The sequence below is a fragment of the Protopterus annectens genome, chromosome 1.part2, assembly GCF_019279795.1.
Source record: "Protopterus annectens isolate FY-2018-M chromosome 1.part2, PAN1.0, whole genome shotgun sequence".
NCBI lineage: Eukaryota > Metazoa > Chordata > Ceratodontiformes > Protopteridae > Protopterus > Protopterus annectens.
In genome coordinates, this window is record NC_056727.1 from 487,881,103 (window position 1) to 487,891,979 (window position 10,877).

Below are 10,877 nucleotides of genomic sequence, written 5' to 3' on the forward strand. Positions count from 1 at the left end.
ATTGTGGCCCTGCTCTTTTGTAGACAGCACCTCCATATTCTGCCATGGGGAGTACACCAAGACTTGCACACACTCTCTGGCTTTCCACTGAGGAGAGGCCAGCAAGCTAAAACCTCATCATTCCTCTCCTTCCCCTCACCATCTCCAGTAGGCACCTGAGGCAGTAGTTTAACTTAGGTTGCCATGGTTGCAGCTAGGGCCATATCCCCACTGTGCTAATGGAGCTGGCATTCTGCATCTTGTTATTGATGATGGGTGCTGTCTCAAAGATCTTAGGTTAGTTGCATAAAAACATAATGTGATGCTAATGTTTCAGAAATCCAAAATCAGCTTTCAACAGCAGTGCTGACCAGCCATTTGGAACCACATAGGAAGTGTTTTCTTTGAATGATTTTCTTTTTCCCACCTTTTTCTTTGAGTTGTCTTCTTGGATTTCCCTTCCAAGAGCTTCTTCTAGTGGTAAAGAACTTTGAGAAAGTTGAGTGCATTCATTTATGTCACTGAGTACAGATTAAAAACTCAGAGCAGTAGTTATGGAGAAAATGAATCAGCATAATGCTTACCCGATGACTTTGTGTTGTGTACATACTGTCTGCTGACTGAGAAGGTGGCAGTGACCTGGTGTTATGTCAACATGCATGTAATATGTAATTAGGTGTTATCACATCATACACAAACTTGCACTCAGTTATCACCCTTCTTTTATGTCAATGACATATAACAAGTGCTATTGTATATATTTTCGAATTTCATTACTGCACTATGCTTACAGATATCAAGCATGTGTTTCCAAAAAGTGTATGCATAGTGAATGCATTTTCACAGTGAGATAGTGAGTGGTCAGAATTAATCTTTTTCTCCCTAATTTCTTAACATTATTTATTTTGTTACTTTCTTTTGGATTGTGATCTGTGAAAACAAGGTGCGCAATAGCTGCACAGTATTTTTGATGTGATAAAAATAAGGTGACCTCTTCATTTTTATAGTAGCCTTATTTTCACATCTCCTTTCAAGCACTGCACCTTCAGTGATCCACAGCATCCGTATTGTAATATAATTCCAAGTGAAATAATATGAAGATTTAACAAAAATCTTGATTTTACAAAGCTGGTAAAGAGAAAAATGTCAGTCTGTATTCAGCTTTTTTAGGCTACCGTGTGTGTTTGTATGTGTGTATGTGTGTGTGTGTGTGTGTGTGTGTGTGTATATATATATATATATATATATATATATATATATATATATATATATATATATAGATCTACTTCATTTGATCGACAGACCATTTGATCGAAACTCATTTGGTCGAAATTTCATTTGATTGAAAGCCACTATTCATGGCATAAAACTGGGATTTGTCCCCCTCCCCAATGTCGTGCGACCGTGGAGTTGATGTATATAGTTAGGGGGGTGTGGGAGGCGCAGCCCCCCACCTATTTTCATTTAAATGTGTACTTTTTGTTTTATTTTCTTCTATTAAACGAATATAGGTGGGGGGCTTTGCCCCCCCATCCCCCCCAATGTGAATTGTGAAGATGAATTTCATATTTTAAGATGGTTTATTATGTATACAAAATTTGTATGATTTTTTTTTTTGCCTAGTTTTGACTTATTTAGCTGAGTGATTGTAACTGTAAATCTAGTTTTGAGACCTCTTAATTTTCTATTTTTTTTCTTTTCCTACAACAGGAACCACAACCTTCTCAGAAATAATGCTAAAATTCAGTCAGCTGAGAGTGCCAGTTCGAGCATTACTGAGGCTTGCACCTCTGTTTCTTAAGAACCCACAGTTAATGGTGTATTGACTGTCCTGATGGGATAGGCTTTATATGGTGATGATAAAACATACAGTATTTCTACATTTGTATTATCAGTAAAGATGATGATGATGAAAGTTGTCAGAGTATTTAAAAGTTTCTTTTTGAAACTGTTATGAGTAGTGTGATCTTAATGCAAGAATCTGTTATGTACTTTTTATTATCGACAATGTAATTGTCAGACTGAATGAAAAATAAATACATATACTTTTGTAGTAAATTGTCTGTTTCTCGATATTTCCTTGCTGTTAACAATATGTTATATGTACCATAAAGGTGTAGGTACAGCCAGTTCAGCAGAGTGCTAAAAGTGAATATTTGTGAACTTTGCTAATCACTCCTCTTGCACTGATCAGAGTTTATTTTAATTTTTTTTTTGTTTTGTGAACTTTTATTCTAAGAGAAACTGTGGCTGGGATTCAGAAAGGACATAGACATTGTTTAACAGTTATATGGGTGTAATGGTGATGATTTACACATAAAACTGATTCAGAGACCTGTAATTACATTGTGCTTTCTGCTTTGCTCAATAGCAAAGCACTTCATAGACCATATGTGTAGATAATTGTATTATACATGATTGTCAGAGCAGAGTATGCAGACACTTTGTGATAAAAGAGACAAAAGCATAGAGTAAAATGTGTAGCATAATAGCGTGCAAATAGTTACTCCCAACAAAAGTTGGAATAACTACTGACTGACTATAGTTCCTGATATAATACCGGTATCTTCTTTTGTTCTTTGGTTTTGTTTGTACTTTCCATCAATAAAATTGAGCTAATTTCTGGATTATCCTGTTCTGGATGATCCCACACTTGGGGACATACTTAGACCTGTTTTGACAACCACCATTAAATCTCTGTGATGCTGGACTGGCAACATTTCCATCAAATGTGACCGTACAAATGCATCACCTGCAACCAGCTTGACACCCAGATGACAGGATGCTACCCGCTGACATAAAGATAGCTGGCAGTAATGTGGCTTAAATCCCACCACTGCCAACTAAGACTGAAGTGATGACAAGACAATGCACACTAATCTTAGTCCTCAAAGTACAACCTGGCTATAAGAGCATGTGAATATGCACTGCCACCATGTGTATAGTATTCCAAACCCCACACCCAGACTGGCCTGCATGTATGCCACTTACAAAGCTGAGTCATTGGACATGCACCACCAGTCCCCTGTCTCACCACTTTCTCTGTGAACTAACATTTTGCATTGTTCCTTTCTCTGTGGTAATTGCACTTCACACACACAATTCCTAGGGAAGGCAGGCAGAATTCACCAATTTTTCAAAGCTTTCTTCCTGTCATGGTTCTACAGCCACCACTCTGGGTTTATGCCAGAGATCATCCCCAGTTACCTGGCTGCTCTTAAAATAAGCCAAATAGTAAACTAAATAAATAAGCCAACTACAGCAGCTTAAAAGTTAATAAGTGAACTTTACTTAAATAATAAAAAAAATTGGAAATGCAGATGAAAATATGCATAGGTTGGCACCCACAGATAACTAAAGGCTAAGAAAGAAAGATATAAAAAGTAAAAGGCAATAAACTAGATGAGCTGCATATTGAAAAGCATAAGCCCTAGATGCCCAAGTTCCCTGTCCAGAGCTTACTACAGAAGTACTACCACAAAGAATACAGCAAAAACATCTGTCGTCTTTTGTACAGTGTGCCAAATGCAGTTATATACAGTATTTTTCCCCAGCCTGCCTTGTTCATCACATGACATCACTTTCTTGACACTGGAAGTAAAGTAGTAAGATATTTTTTTTTGTTTTACTTGTAGTAGCAATAGGCTTGCCAGTGCACATCCAAGTCTGTTTCCTTTCCCTTGAATCCAGTCTAGTGTCTTAGTAATAAGCTAGCCATGAAGTCTGCCAGCCATTATAGAAATTATATCCAAGTAGAAAGACAGTTCCTAGTCTTTCATCTTTGTTTGTTACATTAACAAGAGGACATAGCAAGTCTGGATATCTAACACACTTCAAAAACATCCCTATTCTTTGTTTAGTCAAAAACGCAAAATGTTGCACATTCATTTAGCCACGAGAACACCCTGATTGCAGATAAACTATAGAGAAGAGAAAACAGTTGCATTTTTAACTTATACTGACATTACTCCCTGATTTCCCAACCCCCCTTTCATATCCTCAGGTGAGTACCTATAAGAGGCATTCAAGAAATGAAGCTTGAGACAAGGGTTCATTCTTTTAGTATATCACCCCATACTTTTTCTAGATAAGCTGAATGCATTAATATTGACAATACGTTATCAGTATTGGATTGTCATTTTACAAGACTAGACACCATCTAAGAACCTTTTCATTCTCTCTACTTTATTTTTGCAGCTTTTTTTAAAGGGGTTAAAGGGTTGTGGTCTGTAATCACAGTGAAGTTTCTGCTATACAGGTAGGGTTGTAGTTTTTACAAATTCCATATTATACCCACTCATTTCTTCTCAATTGCTGCATAAGACAACTCCCTGGGTTGAGGTTTGTGAGTCAAGCACAAAGTGGTGTGTTTTTATCCCTCTAAGAAAATTTCTCTAAGTACAGCCCCTAACCTATAATTGGAAACATCTACCATGTGCAATGAATTCTTGACTGTAGTCAGGATGGGCTAAAACAGGAGTCCACTAAGAGCTTCCTTATGATTTTGGAATGCCTGCTCACAGACTAGACTAGGGATGAACTTCCTGTAGTACCCTTCTTTTAATAAGAATGCCCCTGTTGCTTAGTAGTAGGGGTGGGCCATGAGTAAATTGCACCACCCTTTGACAAGTTTTGGCCTAATTCTTCCACCACCCACTCTGTGTCCCATATAATATATCTCTGCCATACCCACCTGGCACTTGTTAGCCATGATAGTCATGCCTTTTACAGTTTGCCCTTCCCTGACAAGTTGCACATGTTTTTCCCAAGTCCGGCTGTTGGTGGTATCACCCAGATAAGCAAGGACATAATTTCCTACTCCAGCTATGATGTGATTTGCCATCTGCTGGAACATTGTTTGGGCATTCTTCATACCAAAGAGCATTTTTGTAAACTTCTGCAACCCAAATGGGGTTACAAATGCCGACCTTCCCTAGCTGCAGGTGTCAAGGATACTTGCCAGTAACCATTTGTCAAGTCATTTGTAATAGTTAGATCCTTGTCCTCATTCAGCTGCTATAAGACTTTATCTGTACTGGCAATAGGGTCAACATCTGACTGTGTGACTATTCAGTTTCCTAAAGTCCATACAGAACACCATTTTTCTTTGGCACTTGCACTACTTGTGATACTTTGGGATTGTTGGACTTCTGGACTACTCCATGTTCCAATACGTCTCTCATTTCGTCTTCTTTCAGAGATTGTGTAACTCATTCAGGTGCTCTGTAAAGAGTTTGTTTAATAGGTCAGAGGGGTCCAGTGTCTGCCAGTAAACATATACTCAACTTCTGCACTACTGTCCAAATTTCTGAAACCTGAACCTAGGGGTTAATTGTGGAGGGAGAGCCATCCCATCCACCAATGTGTCAGTCTTGAGTATTACAGAGGAGGTCTACCTCCAGATCAAGTACCAAGACTTCTTTGTCATGATAGGGCTTTATCATGTTAATATGGTAGAGTTTATGCTTTGGCCTTCTGCCTTGCAGCTCTCATATGCATTTGACATCACTCACCTTTTTCACAATGTTGAAATGGCCCCCTCAGGTTGCATGCAGGTTGTTTTATCTCGTGGGAATAAATACCATTACCTGTTGCCTTACAGAATACTCTCTGGCTGGCACGTCATACAAGACCTTTTGCTGCTGTTGTGTCTGTGCTAGATGCTGTGGGACATCACTGTGAACTCCAAAACTTAGACCAGAAGTTCAGAACATAGTCCATGACAGACTCTTTGTCAGAATCACGTTCCCCCTCCTGCTCATCATAAATTAAATTCAAAGGCCACCCCCTACTCTATGTCCATGTATCAGCTCAAAGATTGAATACATCTATGGATTTCTAGGATATCTCCCTGTATGCAAAAAGAATATTAGGCAGATACTTGCTCCACTTCCTCTTGAACTGGTTTGCAGATGCTTGCATTACGATGCTCATTGTAGAGTTAAACCTCACCACCAGACTGGGGGGGGGGGGGTCTGTAGGTACGTTACCACTCAGCATTTCCACAACCAAGACTGCAGCATTTATCATCTCTTGCATAGCATGGTATATACACTTAATATATAATGTTTCCTTCCAGTTCCCAATGTTCATCACATAACATCACAAGTGGGTCCAAATGGAGAGATGGTGAAATCAACAAGAAAAGATAACTAGTATTGCAAGAATTAAATTCATCCTCAAGTCTTGGTGAGTACCTTCATGTGCTGGACATTGTTTTCACAAAATCTCACCAAGAAAGCACTGATATATTAACTGTGTCTTATTTACCATATATTATGGAGAAAGGTAGGTTAAAAAATAAAAAAAAGATAGCTGGATGCACAGGCCCCAGGATAAAAAAAAAAGTACTCAATCCTGCTGTACAAATTGGTACCAGGACTGGGGAAGAAAATGGTTGTGTGGAATCCTGAAAACACTGAAACATTCCTTCAACAGGGTTAGGGCAGGCTCAGGAGGAGGATGGCCCCCTATTGTAGACATAAATAGTCCACAAAAACTAACAGGCCAAAAAAATGCCATAAAGATGACAGAGTGGACAATTGAGGATAAGGAAGAAATTATGTATTGTTACTATTACGCAAGAAGATTAATAGCAAAATTAGAGGAAAGAAAAATACTTGCACAAGAAAAATCTCAAAGGCTTAAAATCCACATTTCCATTCATTAATACAACTGATCCATGACAGAAACTTTGGGCCACCTGGGAATAAAGAGAGAAAGTGTGAAATTATAAAGAACAAAACCCAGAGATTTTTGAAAGGTATAAAAAAACAGAAACTTGGACATGGGAAAGAAAAGTAGATCTGATATTGTTCAATGTTTATGGAAAGGAAAAAAGTCAAACTAAGCAATACAAAAAATGCATCTCCAAAGACATTTAAAGAGAAAAACAGGCATCCCGACATGGAAAATAATACAATGCAAAAAATGTAAAGACAAAGGGGGAATGTAGGACTGAAGATTAGTAAGGTAGAAGTTAAACAGAAACTGAAGTTATGGATTACTTGCGAAGTAAAGCATTTAGTGTAGAAAATTCAACACAAGTAATGCCACAGCATGATGGAATAGTGAGTCCCCAAATTAAGGAGAAACAGGTGGAGTGGGAGACATCTGAAGAAGAAATATGGGCATAGTAAAGAAAAAGAGATTGGATTTGATGAGAAAGTAAAACTAATCAATACAGAAAAAGCAGCATCAAATATATTTGAAGAGAAATACAGGCGAAGACACCAGGATACGGAAAATTTTACAATAAAAAATAAGAAAACAAAAGGGGAAAAGTGAAAAAAGCAATTAGTAATGGAGAATTTAAGGATATAGAAACTGAAGTTATGGGTTATCTGCAAAATATCACAATACAAAAAAAAAACAAAGGGGGGAATATAGAAGAGAGGATTAGTAAGGTTCAAGTTAACCAAATAGAAACTGAGCTTATGGATTACCTGCAAATTGATGGGTTTAGTGTAGTAAATCCAACACAGGTAATGTCACAGGATGATGGAACAATAAGCCCCCAAACTAAGGAGAAACAGGTGGAGCAGGAGGCATTTGATGACTTGCCACATGATGATACTCAAGCCTTCAGCAGGAAACCAGTACAAAAGTTCAGCTGAAGTTGCACAGTAAGGGAAGGAGCAGGAAACAGTGGCAACTCTGACACAACAGGTGATACAGGATGCATCTGAAGAGGATATGTCACAGGAAGATGTTCTGGAACTTTCTGTAGAATACTCGAAGGAAACAGAGGGCAAAGCATGTGCTCTCAGTTTAGGAGAAAATGATCTAGGGAAAGAGCTGCTTTATTCAATACAGATGGATAGGTATATTAAGATTAACAAAAAAAAAATAGATTACTGAAAGTAAATAAGGCCCAAAATTTAGAAGTCTGATAATACAGATGAACACAGTGATCATGACTGTTAAGAGAAATTCATGTGATAGAATTAAATAGGATATATTACTGTGCAGGTAAATTAATAATGGATAGTCGTACCACAAAAACATACAACAATAAAGGAAAGGAAGAAATATAATACCACCATGGAAGCATCAAATACAGAAAGCTATAAAGTAATTAAGGCAAGAAGTGCCACTGTTAATATAATATAGAAGGGAGAAAAGATCAAGAAAAATACTTAAAAAGATAGATAAAAGCAATGCACAGTATCAAAATGGACCAGGATGTATTACACAAAATTGCAAATAATAAAGTAAAGATATCAGCACAGGCAGAAAAAACTTAGAAAATATGCAGATAAATATAAAGAAAAAGTACTAAATAAGCAATTCACTGACAATGCAAAAAAAACTTTTCTGGAGAACTGGAAAACAAAGCAAAAGGAACAGAAATACACATTTTGGAGAAATATTTATGAAGACCCTGTAGAACACGAGTTGCTGAATGGACAGAAAATTTAAAAGAAACAGTAAGGAGTTCAAATGTGCTTGATATGAACTGAGATGAAACAATGGCAAGAACAATTGAAACAAAATTTAGAAAAGCTCCTAAGTGAAAATCCCCAGGTCCTGATGTAGTACCTAGCTTTTTGCTGAAAAGTATTAACATCTTTACACTGTGAAGGGTGAGGCAGACAGAGAAGGAAAAGTGTTAAGAGTGTATATTGTATTTTAAATGTGCTTTCATTTCAAGATGGATTCCTGAGTGTTTTTCAGTTTGTTTCGGATTTACTTCCTGACAAATATTAAAATGCTAGCATGGCAAAATGTAGAAGGTTCTGTTTTTTTTTTTTAGAAAGCTCCTTTGTGGAAGATGGAACTGATGCCCAATTTGGAAAGTCATAAACAGAGAGTCAGGTGATCTTATCAGAATTAATGCTGTAGAGTTTATTCTTAATTGGCCAGTGGCTGCTCTTTGATTGTTACAATAATGTTGCTTTTAATCAGAAAAATATATAAAGAATGATTCTACTGTTTGGGGAGACAGGACCTTGATTTTCTTGTCTCCCGAGTATGTGTCTGAAATAAAGGAGCTGATTATTCTCTGCTGAGCTGTGTCATGTGAAAATTATTTAATACCTTAATAGCACAAAGCTTTATCCTTGAGTAAAAATTACTTGTATGCACATCACGAACAGACACCAACCTGATTAACAAAAGGAAAAATGATGCTCCTCCTTCAGTGAATCTGTAAGCCATCCAAAAACTATAGACCAATAACTTGGCCTTCTGGTGATGTACAAATTATATACTGGAATTGATGCAGATAGAGTTTATAGTTGTTTAGAAGAAAAATACTCAGTTGTGGCAACAGAGCAAAAGGATAGCAAAAGAAAGGCATATAGAACAAAGGATAATTTGTTGCTAAATAAAGCCATAACAGAAAATTGTAAAAAGTGGAAGAATCTAAGTATAGCATGGGTACTTTACAAAAAAGCATTTGACAACATCCTATATCCATGTTACATTACAGTGGCCATATAACAATTGCAGATCACTTTGCAGTTAAACTATGGCAAAGGACAAATTGTTATCCCAAGGAAAAAAAATTCAAAGGGGGATATTCCAGGATTATTCTTTGTCACAACTGCTGTTTTGTATTGTCCTTAACCCATTAAGCTGTTTACTTAACAGATTAGGTCAGATTTACAATTTGGCTCCCAGAAAACAAACTTGCTTAAAGACTGATTTCTCATCTGCTTTTTGTGGATGACTTAAAACTGCATAGTTCATCTGATGAGGAGTTGAAAGCATAACTGCAAGTGCTTAAAACTTTCTTGGATTATATAAGAATGCCATTTGATCTTGATGAATGAGCAAAAGGAATGTTTAAAGCATGAAAGTTGCAATATCCATCATGGGACGGGAAGGTGATAAAGGAAATTGAGCAGGAGGGAGTGTATAAATATTTGGAGCTGGTGAAGGATCAACAGAAAACATGAAGAAATGTGAATAAAATTCTGCAAGGACTAGACCTGCACTTGTAAGACTAAATACATATCTGCTGATCTCATCAGATCCAAACATAGTGAAAGTTTTAAAACATGACAGGAAGACCTAAAGTGATCTCTGCTTAGTTTAGCAGAAGCATTCCTGTGTCAAGTGGAATGGAAACCAAGCCAGAGGCAAACAAAAATCAGACAGCAACTAAATGTGCCAAAAAAGAAAGAATGAATATAAGGAGAAGGATCATATGGGAAGGAAAGAAATGTGGAAAAGGCATACATATTGTGGAAAGTTCAGAGATCTCCTGGAACAACCTTATGCTGATCAGAATTTCACACAGAAATGGTTAAGGAGAGGTGAGTTGAAACCAAAAGATGAAAGCTTAATAATGGCAACTGGGGATAGTGAACTGTGTATATGCCGCTTTATAAAGTCCATTGAACATGCAGGAGAAACAGACAAATGTAGCTTCTGTATAAAAATAATTGGAAACAGTTGCACATCTTGTTGCTGGTTGTGATACGCTCATGGCAGAGGGCTTGTACACTGAAAGACACAATAATGTGGCAAGACTTTTGCATTGGAGATTGTGTATACTACACTATAATATATGTCTATGTACAGTATAGAAGTAGCTGAGAAATATTGGAAACATGAACCAAAGAACATTAAGGAGAATGACATGTACATCACATGGGATCACTCATTACAAACAGTTCAAATAATAGATGTGGTAAGACAAGATATTGTAGTCCATGAAAAAAAAGACAAAAGTGGCTTTGATCATTGAAATTGCTTCACCTAGTGATTATAGTATCTTATGTACAGGCGACACAAAGTCATAAAATATCAGGATTTGCAGGCAGAAATGTGAGCAATGTGGAAGAAAGATACCCAGACAGTTCCAACTGTAGTAGGAGCAATGGGTTTAATAAAAAAGAACATACATTTGTACTTAGATATGCTACCAATACATTTAACTTCTGTATGAA

The 10,877-nt window shown here is 37.0% G+C and overlaps 1 protein-coding gene across 1 annotated transcript in view; it reads left to right on the forward strand.

The window, feature by feature from the left end:
• Positions 1-2,027, forward strand: part of ANAPC1 (anaphase promoting complex subunit 1) — a 3,613,296-nt gene extending 3,611,269 nt beyond the window's left edge. Inside the window, exon 50 of the mRNA XM_044060160.1 lies at positions 1,690-2,027. Coding sequence (XP_043916095.1) covers positions 1,690-1,805 — 116 coding nt within the window. The 3' untranslated portion in view covers positions 1,806-2,027. The remainder of the gene's footprint in view (positions 1-1,689) is intronic.
• Positions 2,028-10,877: the final 8,850 nt, after the last annotated feature.